Here is a 13,107-nt window from a genome sequence, read left to right on the forward strand (position 1 = left end):
ATTTTACTAGGAATAAAAAATATAGATAAGTACTAATTAAGTAAAAAGATAATAAGAGAAAAAGATACAAGAAGATATGATTGAAAACAAAAAGAGTTATATGAGGGATAGATCCTTCTAAGTATTTAATTTAAAAATATGAACCAAATACTTATTCTAACATAATATTTCCTAAGATAATTCTAACGTAATATATTCCTAATATTCTACACCATTGATTTTTTTTAATACTACGTTGAGCACATTATGAAAAGAAGAGAGGAGATGATATGATAACAATATTGTTATACACAAGTTCCTAACCTACATTTATACTCCAACTGGAAAAGTGAACTATTTTAAAATTTTATATAGATATACTTTATAAAACGGCTATTTGTATACAATGATATAATATATAAGACAAAAAAATATACAAAAATTGTCAAATGCACGGGCTTCAATACTAGTATTATATAAATTAATGTAATTTGCTTTGTTTAAATAAAAAGAATCTCAATGCACATTAATTAGTCGTTAAAACGCGTGTAAAAATCAAACGTAAATAACAAAAGAAACTGACGGAGTATATATTAATTTTAGTTCTCCAAATTCTCGATAGCTGGAGTTCGAATCACAGTACAAACCTACTAGTTCCCACCACTTCCCCTCCATCTCCCCTTCTTTTGCGCTTCCGCCTTCTGCTGGATTCCTGCTTCCAGAGTTCAAGGTGATCTTCAATTTCTTCATCTTCTTCGTTTTCCTGCAAAAGTTTCGACTTTTTTTCTTCAAAAATTCGTTTCGTTAAAAATAATTTTCTGCGCTTAATTAATTAAACCTGAATTTTTAAACCTAAAACCATCGCAAATCACTTCTATTTCCCCTTTTGATTTCCCAATATCGTAATTTTCGGCAGCATTCCTACGCCAAAACCCTAACCTCCAATTTTCTCTCTCCTCTACGGTACTGCAGATATGGCGGAATCATCAAGCAGTGGGCTAACCTTCAAGCTTCATCCTTTGGTAATTCTCAACATCTCCGATCATTTTACCCGTGTCAGGTCTCAATTACAGCATCCAACACTCTCCAATGGCGGCGAACCGTGTCCCCCGCCAAGGGTTTACGGCTGTGTGATTGGTGTTCAGAAGGGAAGAACTGTTGAGATCTTCAACAGCTTTGAACTTCTCTATGATTCTGCGACCGACTCTCTTGACCGCGCCTTTCTCGAGAAGAAGCAGGAGCTTTGTGAGCCCTTTTTTCGTCAAATTGCAGTGTTTATTTGAGTTGTTTATGTGACGTTGTGAATAATCAAATTGATTTAGGGTGCTGTTTTGTGATTAATGGACAGATAAGAAGGTTTTCCCAAACTTTTATATACTAGGGTGGTATTCAACCGGGACTGATGCTCAAGAATCTGATATGCAGATACATAAAGCTGTGAGTTATTTGATGTTTCTGTTCATGTATTCATGTTTGTATTCCCTGTCCAGAGCTTGTTGTTTGAATAAATAATTGCATAATAGGGTTTGTGTCAGCTTGCGTTTTTTGTTCATTTAATTTTTGGGTTTGGCTGCTAGATAGGTGGTTAGTGTACGCTGTATTCCGTTCAAACAAAGAAAATTTAAACTCTGAACTAAATTTTATGGTCTATGGTAATCGTAACTGAAATCACTTTTCGAATTTCATGTTCTTTGTATTTGGTTCCTGGCTAGAAAAATTAGACAGGAAGAGGAGAAGAGAATGAAGGGGAGGGGAGAAGAAGAGAAGGTTTAGGCATATAGTGAATGACATTACTTTTTAATCCGTACAAGACAAATCTTGTCCACCTAGGAAAATGTTCTATTTGGTAACCAAACATAGAATTTATTTTATTTTATGGAGGTCATTCATCTTATAAGAAACTAATGCAGAACTATTCGGATAAGAAGAAAGATTTACATATGGTTTTTATTGATTTGGAGAAGGCATTGATAAGGTACCGAGGGAAGTACTTTGATGGCTTTAACAAGGAAAATAATTTTACAAAAATATATTGACATCATTAAGGACATGTGTGAGAGAGCTAGCACGAGTGTGTGGACCAATGTTGGAAAGATAGAGGAGTTTCCTATTACGATTGGAGTACATCAAAGTTCGAACTTAGCCCTTTTCTCTTTGCCATAGTAATGGATGAATTGACGAGTTCAATTCAAGATAGTATACCATGATGCATGTTGTTAGATGAATTGTGTTGGTCGATGAAACGAAAGGTGTGGAAAGTAAGTTGGAATTATGGAGACATACGTTGGAGACATACGTTGGAGACATACGTTGGAATCTAATGACTTTAAGTTGAGTAGAAGTAAAATAAAATATTTTGAAGTGTAAGTTTTGCGGAGGCATGGGCAATCCATTTGGATGGGAGGACCGTAGAAAGTTCAGATTTCTTGGGGAATTGGATGGAGATGTCACCCATAGAATGTTGGTTGAAGTGGAAGAGTGTTTCAGGGTTTCTATGTATTCTATGTGATCCAGGTATGCCCCATAAATGGAAGGGGAAATTGTACCGTATGACAATTAGACTTGAACTATTATATGGTATGGAATGTTGGATGTAAAGTAATGTCACATTCATAAGTTGAATGTCGCGGAGATGCGTATGTTGCGTTGAATGTGTAGCCATACAAGGAAGGATTGGTTGAGGTAATGAGGTGATTAGCAACAAAAGTGGGGCTTACACCGAATGGCAACAAAGAGGGAAAATCGACTAAGGTGGTTTAGCCATGTAAGATGGTTGCCAAATGATGCGCCGGTTAGGAGGATTAAAGAGTGGCAAACCGATGTAATTTTGAGGGTAGGAAGACCAAAGCAAACATGGAAGAGGGTGATTGAGAGTGACATGAGTTTATTAGGGATTGAGAGTGACATGAGTTTATTAGGGATTGAGGAAAATATGACGTTAGATGGAGTGGAGGAAGATAAGACATGCCGACGACTCAACATGACTTATTTTCCATTACTTTCTCTTTTTTCTATTTTCTTTGTAAACTTCTCTCGTTTTCTTTTTGTTTTCAAAACAATTTTTTCTTTTGCCTCTTTTGTAAACCGGCGGCTCATCTTGTTTTCGTATTATCTCTTTTTCGTGCCTCGTGTATACTCTCTTTAACATAACCTTTTTTTATTTCTCTTACTTCACACGGTTCCTTATGAAGGTTCATGTTAGCCTACCCCATTCATTATGGACTAAAGCTTGGTTGTTGCTGTAACCAAACAGATAAAAGTTGGAAAACTAAGTTTCTTTCTCCTAAAAGGGATTTGTGTTCCGCAAAACCGAACCTTAATCGCTTAATTCTTTCTCCTGGAAGTATTGAAGTGGTTTTCTGAATTTGTTGATGATATTGGAGTTTCTAGTACATAGGAAGAGGGAAAGAGAGGTCGTTTTGAACTCGAATATTAGCACTTATCACTCAATTGTCTGAGTTTGTTGGTGTGCTTGTATCAAACAATTTTTTGAACAGTTTGGGTAAAGCCAATATTGAAGCTGCCTTTCTGAAACATGTTGGTCATGTTCCGATGGTGTTTTACTAGCTATTCCAAGATTTAAATTATTCTGTTTGCCATTTTTTTTACGGGGATGTTTTACTCTACAGTTTGTGGTGTGTGGCTTGAGATTTCTGAGGCTATTATGTTTCTTTTCTCCCAAGTCAGTCAATTAATCTTTTGATCAGAAACATCTATCTCCATATTGTTATTGTTCAATATATTGTATCTCATTACAATATCTTTTACTAGACATCTACCGAGACCGCGGTAGAGTAGTCAAAAGTATGCAATTTGTTAATTGCAAAGAGTATCTAGTTGAAAGAGACTATCTGTTAGATCCTTGTTTTAAAAAGTCAATTCGGTGGCCTTCTTTCTCTCCCAGTGGAAACTTGAAAGAGACTGTCTGCTAATAAGACATAAAGGGTATATCTGCTTGTCTTTCTCTTGTCCTACACAGTGATACAGTAGATTCATTTTCATGTTTTTGATTTGGCAATTGGACAACGGTGCTCAAATTGCTTTCTAAGAGTTGGGTTAATCCTCTGGTAGTTTTTTAATAACCTAAAAAGCACCATTTTGGGGTTAACTGTTGTTGTTGAGTTTATAAGATGTCTGCCCTCAAAAGCATGCATGTGTCCAGTACCATCGACACTTTATTTCTCCACCTGTAAATGTTGATTGTGGTACTGTTACAGCTGATGGATATCAACGAGAGTCCTATTTATGTCCTACTCCATCCTTCCATTAATCATGCACAAAAGGATCTTCCAGTCAGCATCTTCGAAAATGGTATGTTTGATTTCTCCCAGCCATTTCCTCCACTTGTGTAGCATGCTGATGTGAACTTGAGTTTTCAGTCCCCCCTTTTCTTTAATGATTTAAAGACCATGTTGGACATCGCTTTTGTTTTATCTTTGTGAATTGTGATTTTCTTATATTTCCTTTATGTTTTAAATGATTTGGTGTAGAAATAATGCCTAAAAGTTATCTCCCTTGGTTATATTGTGCCGCCTTTTGCTATTTTTTCCAAACAGTCCAGTGTTGCATACATTGACAATGAAATATTGTTACCTTGCAGATGTTTGGTACGTTTGAATAGGAATTTGGGATTTTGGGGAATAGAGTGTGAGATTGGAATGAGAATTTGTTGGTGGGAATTCCTTGATATCTTGTTTGGGTAGTGATGAGAAATAAATTAGGAATACATTACAAACTTACCCAAACGCCCTTATAATACAATTCATCTTTCTTATTCATTAATGACATTTTGGATATTTCTCAATTCCCTTCATCAATTCCCACCCCTCCCTTGGGAATAAAATCATGGAATTGAAAATTTGAAATCAACATTTCCGATTCCCAAACCCATTTTCGTTTCCCATTCCTCCCTAGCAAACATGGGGAATGGACCAAGTTAGGAAATAAATGTTCATTCCCAAGTCCACATTTCCTACTAAACAAACACACTCTTGAGGTAGTCTGGAATACTTAAAACGACGAATTTTGTGCACTTGAAATTGGATTAGCCCTTGCACCAAGAAGTGATTACTAATGTGTGTGAAATGATTTTCCCGGATGTTTCTCATGGCATTAAAATGGATACAGGTGTTTGTGAATGATTAGATTTTCCCCTTGTTTAGGGAAACAATTTGGTATAGCTCTGCTATGAGATCTCTGTCTCATTGCTGTCCTTAACTTTTCTACATTAATTACTTGTTGTCTAGTATTGAAGAGATACCAAACCACCGGGGTTGCCATCATTATCTGCCTTTTTCTTTCATAACTTCTGAGAAGTTGTCTTATGAGAGTGTTAGAGCATCTCCATTGGTAAACTATATGGTGTTGTTGTTTGGATTGTCGCATAGTATTTTGAAGCTACAAACTCTCCAATGGTGAGCTACAACACTTTGTAGCTTGCAAAATAAAAAACAAAATAAATATTCTTTTAGTACAATTTTCATAATTTACTTGGAGCTATTTTTTTCAAGCATAACAACTTGCAAGCTAAATATCTTTTTTGTTCTCCAATGGTAAGCTTGTAGCTACATATTTTTAAAGCAACTCCAGTGGATATTGCTTGCAATAAAAATAAAACATGTAGCTACAAGCTTACCATTCAAGAACAAAAAAGTTGTAGTTTGCATGCGATTGTAGCTTAAACAAGCTACATGCTTGATAGAAAAACTTCAGTTAAACTATGACAATTGCACTACAATTTTTTATATGTAAGTATTTTACTTTACAAACTACAAAGTGTTGAAGTCCACCATTGAAGAAGTTTCTAGCTTCAAAATGTTGTAGCTTCAACATATGATGTAGCAATCCAAACTACAACACCTTGTAGTTTACCATTGGAGGTCTGTGCTAAGAGATTCAAACTCTGAAGTTAGTGTTTGTTGGGTCAATGTACGAGACCAATGCAAAGGAATTGTAATTTGCATGATATGGAAAGCGTCTGTTTGGACATGTATGTTACGTTCTCAACTGAAGAGATAATACTATCTTATTAGTTGGTTTCAGTGATGTTCTACTTTCAAGGGAAATGGTCTATTTGCTGATTTCGTCCAGTTAGGATTGCTTTACTTCTTATCCTCCCTTGTCTGGTCTATCGGTAAGAGCTATATTGGTTGTGGTAGATTTGGTTATCGTTAATGATAATGCAGATTCTTACTTGATTGTAACCTGAGTTTATTGCTTGGTTGTCCCTTGAACTAGACATATCTCAGCTTGGACTAAGAAATCAAGATTTGTATCACTTCCAGGTTGCAGCTTGTGGCAAGGCGATGCCTTTTTTCCCCTACCTGACCTTGTTTAATTGTTGTGATTGTTAAATTTCAGAACTGCATGTTATTGATGGTCTTCCACAACTAACCTTTGTTCGTTCGAGCTACACCATTGAGGTATGATATATCCCTGCTTCACTTCTCCCTTTCCTGGTATCTCTGTAACGGTCTCGGCATATTTATGCTGCATGACTGAGTCGTTCTTTTTATTTTCTTGAAGACAGTTGAAGCGGAAAGGATCTCAGTTGACCATGTTGCACATCTTAAACCAGCTGATGGTGGTTCTGCTGCCACCCAATGTGAGCTCAGCTGCTTAATTTCCCTTCTGAAAAATAAATAAAACTGAAGTGGACAGGTGTTTTAATTTCTGCGTTTCACAAATTGTGTTTTGTATGCAGTGGCTGCTCATTTGACTGGTATTCACAGTGCAATAAAGATGTTGAATAGTCGAGTGAAAGTGCTGCTCCAATATCTTTCTTCTATGCAGAAAGGTAACTTATCTGTTCATCGGTTTATCCATTACCTTGAAACCTTATTTAAGATGGGCTGTGTGACAGTGTTTGTTATACAACTAGTTCTATTTAGTGATCTAGGATGAAGCATGTCCTTGGCTTTAGTAGAATTTGATATTCCGTGACCGATAATTTAACAGCAGAACTATATATTTGTTCTGTTCACCAATTGGCCATACAGTTCATACGTTGTTCAATACATTCCTGATAAGCTGCAAGTCTAACAATATCAAATTTTTACATCACTTTTGGGAATATGAACAGGCTTACTGTGTCATCATGTTAGCATGAAAAAGTGAGATGAGACGCATAGTATAGTTTGACTCGTGTGGCTGACTAATTAACATGGTCTGTAATTGCTTTCATTTTTCATTGCAGGTGAAATTCCTTGCGAGAATTCACTGTTGAGAGAAGTTTCAAGTCTTCTGCGGAGATTACCAGCTATTGAATCTGGGAAATTTCAAGATGATTTTCTGATGGTGAGTACTCTGTCTTTATTGGCAGCTTAAAGGATTGTGAATATACTTTTTCTCTTGGAGATATGAAATTTTTTACTTATCTTTTAGTCATCTACGGGATTCGTATTTATGCAAAAAGAGTTATCTGAGTTAGGGATCTTTCTTTTACAGGAATACAACGACACCATTCTGGTTACCTATCTTGCCATGTTGACTAACTGCTCAAGGTAATGGACATTCAGAATTAAGCCTTCTTCTGATTGAACCCCTTATTTCTCTTTTTGGGTCAGTCCAGTTATGACTAGTTTTGAAGACGTGCTTACTTTTCCATCTACAGATCTACCTACCGAACAACTGTTGCTATTATGTCTAGCAATGTTTCGAGCTTTCTATGTTTTATTTTTTGGCAATAAATATTTTTACATTACCACTATGGATTCTTTTACTTGATAGCCTTTTATGTGCTAACCATATACAAAGTAGTTGTGTACACCTTGAATTCTCTAGATCTGATATTCGATAATACGAGTAGGTGTTATTGTCTGTTTCTCCTTTACCTGATCTCTTTCGTTGCAATCTGACCATTCAGCGAGGTCTCTTGTGTACACCTTGAATTCTCTAGATCTGATATTCGATAATACGAGTAGGTGTTATTGTCTGTTTCTCCTTTACCTGATCTCTTTCGTTGCAATCTGACCATTCAGCGAGGTCTCTTTGAATTTGTCATTTTTGGGTGAGTGGACATATTCTTTACTTGGCTGTTGCTCCTAACATAGAAAGGCTGTTGCCATTTCCACGGGATTCTCATGACCTTATTTTAACGCAGGTAAGACTGTGGGAAGGCTTTTATAGTAGTCGTAAAGCGACTGTATATTTTTTTGGGATACTAATGTCGGTCAATATACAAATTGTTGATGTGTAATTTGATTAGATTAAATAGGACTGAACTTGTTTTAGATTCTTGTTCTATTTCATGTCTAAATTTTCTTATTTTGCATGAATGTTAAGCCTAATTTTTGGTTCTTCTATGCAGTACGATGAGCGAGCTTGTCGACAAAATCAACATTGCATACGACAGGCACAGTAGAAGGGGAGGACGGACTGCTTTTATATGAGCCTATCAGCACCATTAACCACAACCATCTTTCCAGTTGGAGCCGAGTTTTTGATTCTGAAGCTGATTTTCTGGATCAGGAATTTTGGTATCTTTGATTAAAGAAAAATGCGGCAAATCAAAAGTAGATTGTTAGAGAAGTTAGTAACTTATTGCCTTTTGTTACAGGGTACTTCAGCAGTACATTCTCTTGTGATTTTTCGGTCTCCATTTCAGTAAAGGTGGTTTCCTGAGTTCATCATTGTGTGACTGTGTCTATGATTTTGATTTACTGTGGTGGGGAGGGCAAGTTATTGGATATTTTGTGAATATTATGGTGGAATATTATGATGGAAACGGATCAAGGAAAATTGGTGTGACTTCTCATATTTTCGCTCCATTCGTTATTTTGTCCATTGTTTTTTATTTGGAGTTGGAAAATCGGGGAGTTAGGGAAAACGGATGATAACTTTCCGAACTTCTTATTTTTATCCTAAGCTACCTAAGACGCAAGGTTGCCTGCTTAGTTCTTTGGCTTGGTTTCCATCCGTAAGGTCTCTTGCCCGGCTGTTCTCCTGGCTCATATGTTGGCTACTTTATACTCGTCGTCATCTTATTTGTCATAGGTTTTAGTTTGTCTGTTTTTTTGGTTTTTGTTTTGTTCTTCTTTGCTTTTGTTGTTCTCTTTTCTAGTCCCCTTGTCGGGAAAAAAAAAACACTAAGATAATCCAATTTTTAGGGCACGCTTGGATTGGGTGTAATGGATTATGGGGGTAATAAAAGTCAAACCACTATAATAAAAGGACAATGAAGGAGAATTGTGGTGGTTGCATGGAGGGTGGTGTGGTGGTATTGTGATGAGAAGTTGTGGCAGTGGTGGTGTTGTGAGGAGAAGGGAGGAAGGGGGGAAGTAATTACCCCACAAATGAGGGTAATAATCACCCTAGTGGGATGGTGGGTAACTATTCCCCCCATGATGAGGGTATTTGTTCCACCTTCCCTTTTATTTTCTTCTTGCTAACACTAGCTTGTTCCCTTTGCCACCACTTCATCCCCTCATCATCACCTTCAATTACCTTAGTTTGACTTTTATTGTCCCTTTAATACATTACCCTTAATCCAAGCATGCCCTTAGGAGTAACTTTTGCTAAAATAACTAAATAACTTTTGGGCACGTAAGGAAATCTTGCGTAGAGAATTGGAGGAGGATCAAATGACATTCATCTACAAGACTACAAGTAAATTATTATTCCGAGCAACTTAAGTTCAACAAAAATTTACTAGATATTTAAAGATTAAAACTTTCAATAATTGGAATTGATCCTTGATTTTTTAACACGAGCAGAAGCTACATAATTTTGTGGCAACTTTCCTATTATTAGACCACCTTATGGTTGCGTTTGCAAACTTTTTTGGAAAATTTGTAATTATTAATTCAATATTTGCCCGGTTTTCTTTAATTAAGTCTACCTATGCTATATTTCTAAATAATCCAACCTTTATGATCCAATTACTATTATTAAGCCTAACAAGTTAATAACGTGCTGTAACTGGTATTCACCCTTACGTGGCAATATAACCGTTACAATTTTATTTTTTATTTTTTTCCCCTCTTTTTCTTTGATTGTTGTTTTAATGTTCGTCTCTCTCCTCTGCGATTTAATTGCTTCTGCTCTGCAATTTTCGTTCCTCTCTCCTCTGTTTATCATTTCTCTTCTACCTCTTCTCCACCATTGTTGATCCCTCATACCTCTCCATTCGAAGTTCGCCAAAAATAATCAGCAATTGCTAATTTGCTATGACTGGGTTAAACCAATCAACTGTTGGGTCTGGGTCTTCTTCAAATTCAAGGGGAGGAATGGTGCCACCATTTTTATGTGAGTGCGGAAATTACTCAGTTGTGCGGACTGTTAAGCGCGGGCCAAACATTGGAATAAAGTTTCATGGTTGTCCTTTATGGCCGGTAAGATTCCGTGACTCTTGGCAATTTTTGTTCCTTTTTCCCCAAATTCACGAATTATCTAGGGTTGTTGGTTCGTTGTGGTTCGTTGCAATTGGTTTTAATTTAGTTAACAAGGATATAGTTTTCGTAATTAATTAGGATGTAAGTGAAATTTTTTCGCCTGAATTTGAAAATATGAAGTATGATCTAGGGTTGTTTTCCCCAAATTCGGAAACATAGCAACAAGAAAACTAGGAGCAGTAGGGAGAAACCCAGGAAATTAAAACAACGGGATCATTCGGTTTCGTGTTCTGATGAGGATTCGATTTCGATTAAGTTAGTATCGTGTTCTAGTCCAGGGGATGATTCTAGGAGTAAGAAGAGAGGCAGGTCTAGGGACAGAAGGCATAAGAGAGATAAGAAGAGGAGTAAGAGAAGGTTGATTAATTTTGTTGTTGTAATCGTATTGTAAATACGAAGTGTGAATTTTTCATGTTTGGTTGATTAATTTTGTTGTTGTAATCGTATTGTAGAATACGAAGTGTGAATTTTTCAGGTGGATTCCTGATAACAATAAACTTGACAACCTTCAACTTCAAATACTTGAAGCTAACACTACCATTGCTCAGATGGAGTATGAGAAGAAGTTGATGGAGGAAAAGATTAAAAAGTTGCAGACTAAAAAGGATAATCTGGAGGAAGATGTACAAGAAATGAAGAATGAGCTTTGCCAAATGCGTATTGAAATGATGAAGAGTTCAAGAAACGAAAGAAATGGTACCATGGCTCTATATTTTTCATGGTTTTTTTTTTCCCTTGTTGTTTTTTGGTTAAAATAGTTAACAGTAGGAATATTTCCATGTATGTTGTTTAATGTTGGCAATTTAACCATCAACAAAACGATCAAGGTTGTTACTTCAAATTACGGAGTTTTCACTTCAAACACCTAATTATTTTCCCTAATTTACGAACATAGTCTTACTTCAAACAATACTAATGTTATGAACAAATTAGCAAACTGTTGACTTTAAACGAGCAAGAGTTGACTTAAAATGAACATTAATGGACTTAAGTTGACGAGAATTGTGCAACTTGACTTTAAATGAACGTAAGTGTACTTAAGTTGCACCGACATAGGTTGACTTTAACATTTAGTTATCAAAATCAATTTCATTTCATTCCTTCATTAAGTTCCAAAACATATCTTATGAACTACGCAAAATAAGAAGGCAAAACCTGCCTGTGCAATATCTACCAAAATACAAATTAACTTAATTCATTGCTTAATTGTTGTTTTATGAACTACACAAAATAAGCCCATAACTGACTTTTAAATTAGCAATTAATGACTTTGGCCACTGCTACTGTTTGGTAATGTTAGCTTCTGTTGCTGCACAAAGATTTTGCCCCTGGTTCACACATTGTTAGAGGTCCTACTGAGTTGGTTTATGACAACTAGAAACTTGGCTCGAGTGTGTTCCAATAGGAGTTGTTGCCTGTGTCACCAAATTACACAAAATAAGTAAAAATACTTAATGACATCAGTAAAATGAACAAATCATGCAACTCTTAACAAGAGTTGTACCTTCTGTTTACCCCTCCCCCTCCCTCTCCCTCTTCCTCCACTTGTCATTGCTTTCCCATCAGAGGCAATGTACATTCCAACACCAATAGGTACCTGTCAGATGATGTAGAAAAAAAATTGCAAACAAACTACCAAAAACAGTAGAAAATGGAAACACCAACTTACTTTGTTTTTGCCCCTTCCTCCAATGTTGCCCCTTCCCCTTCCCATACTTCCACCCCTAGAACCCCTACCACCTAGAATCATCCTCCCACCTCTACCAAGTTGCGTAGGTTGACATGAAGAAGATTGATGAGTATTAGTTGCTCGAGTTATTCGAGAAGATACAACACCACAAGTGGTTGTGTTTGGTGGAGGTGTTGTAGCTTGAGCAACCGTAGATGCTAGTGCAGTAACAGATGGAGCGCGAGAGTGGGGTGGTTGACCATCATGCCTTGGTCTACCCCTAGGTCTTTTTGGGGCTGGTTCTGCAACAACAGTAGTGTCTCTGTTAGGACACCTTCTTTTATTATGCCCCTTGACTTTACACACACTACAAGTCATTTCCATCTCGGTCCTTGATAGGTGACCAGGCTTCTTCGGGTTCTCAAATGGATCCTTGACCCTATTTCTCCTTGGTCTGCCTGGCCCTATTTTGATGGGAGGGGGATCCAAGTGATATTCAATTCTTGGCCAATACCTCTCTCCGTCAATAGGTGGAATTGAACCTTTACACAAACAAACAGAATGTTAAGCATACACAATTGTGGGAACGAAATAAAAAAAGAAAGTTATTGAGACAAGACGTGTACCTGCATATGCAGTTAAGTATTGTTCTCTCCGGTAGCATTGGTCAACAAACTCTTCGGCTTCCTTGTTCTGGAAAAAGATACACGCAATGGCATGACAACATGGAATTCCAAGCATGTCCCACTTTCTGCACGAACATGTCCTTGCTTCCAAATCAACCACCAACTGATCTAGATAGTAATTGACATTGAACAAGGTATCCGTTGAGGGTATAACGTCACAGTTTGCAGCCTTTGTCTTTTCCTTTTCAAGCTTTTGTTGGATTCTTGGGCAGAGGATTGATGTCGACTTCTCCATTTGCTGTCTTTTCAACACCAACTTTTGCATCAAATTGTTCCTGATGTCTTCTAACATGAAAATCAGATGTTTGGTTCTGCCTTGAATAATGTAGCCATTGAATGTCTCTGCTATGTTGGAGGTTATTGCGTCTGTTTTCATTGATGT

At 36.8% G+C, this 13,107-nt stretch overlaps 2 protein-coding genes across 4 annotated transcripts; both read left to right on the plus strand.

Annotated features, from left to right (window-relative positions):
- Positions 1–555: 555 nt before the first annotated feature.
- On the plus strand, positions 556–8,736 carry LOC110787334 (COP9 signalosome complex subunit 6a). Of its 3 annotated transcripts, none has more exons than XM_021991943.2 (10): positions 556–709; positions 952–1,224; positions 1,328–1,416; positions 4,197–4,290; positions 6,340–6,401; positions 6,505–6,583; positions 6,683–6,775; positions 7,175–7,275; positions 7,426–7,481; positions 8,288–8,736. In XM_021991943.2, the coding sequence occupies exons 2-10, from the start codon at positions 954–956 to the stop codon at positions 8,367–8,369; spliced, it is 927 nt and encodes a 308-aa protein (XP_021847635.1). In that variant the 5' UTR covers positions 556–709; positions 952–953; the 3' UTR covers positions 8,370–8,736. The 3 variants fall into 3 exon arrangements, with proteins under 3 accessions (XP_021847635.1, XP_056687396.1, XP_056687395.1); XM_056831418.1 differs by lacking the exon at positions 8,288–8,736 and adding an exon at positions 7,959–8,087; XM_056831417.1 differs by having other exon boundaries at positions 605–1,224.
- Positions 8,737–8,885: 149 nt separating this feature from the next.
- On the plus strand, positions 8,886–11,128 carry LOC130463194 (uncharacterized). Its single transcript, XM_056832250.1, has 2 exons — positions 8,886–10,310; positions 10,823–11,128. Exons 1-2 carry the CDS (start codon positions 10,146–10,148, stop codon positions 11,126–11,128), a joined length of 471 nt encoding a protein of 156 aa, XP_056688228.1. The 5' UTR covers positions 8,886–10,145.
- Positions 11,129–13,107: the final 1,979 nt, after the last annotated feature.

Source organism: Spinacia oleracea, chromosome 6, assembly GCF_020520425.1.
Source record: "Spinacia oleracea cultivar Varoflay chromosome 6, BTI_SOV_V1, whole genome shotgun sequence".
NCBI classification, from domain to species: Eukaryota; Viridiplantae; Streptophyta; class Magnoliopsida; order Caryophyllales; family Amaranthaceae; genus Spinacia; species Spinacia oleracea.

Coding starts and splice junctions, on each gene's coding strand:
- LOC130463194 (XM_056832250.1), top strand. CDS start 10,146: ATGACTGGGTTAAACCAATCAACTGTTGGGTCTGGGTCTTCTTCAAAT. Junction 10,311..10,822: donor ATGGTTGTCCTTTATGGCCG/GTAAGATTCCGT, acceptor ATCGTATTGTAG/AATACGAAGTGTGAATTTTT.
- LOC110787334 (XM_021991943.2), top strand. CDS start 954: ATGGCGGAATCATCAAGCAGTGGGCTAACCTTCAAGCTTCATCCTTTG. Junction 4,291..6,339: donor AGTCAGCATCTTCGAAAATG/GTATGTTTGATT, acceptor GTTAAATTTCAG/AACTGCATGTTATTGATGGT. Junction 7,482..8,287: donor ATGTTGACTAACTGCTCAAG/GTAATGGACATT, acceptor TCTTCTATGCAG/TACGATGAGCGAGCTTGTCG.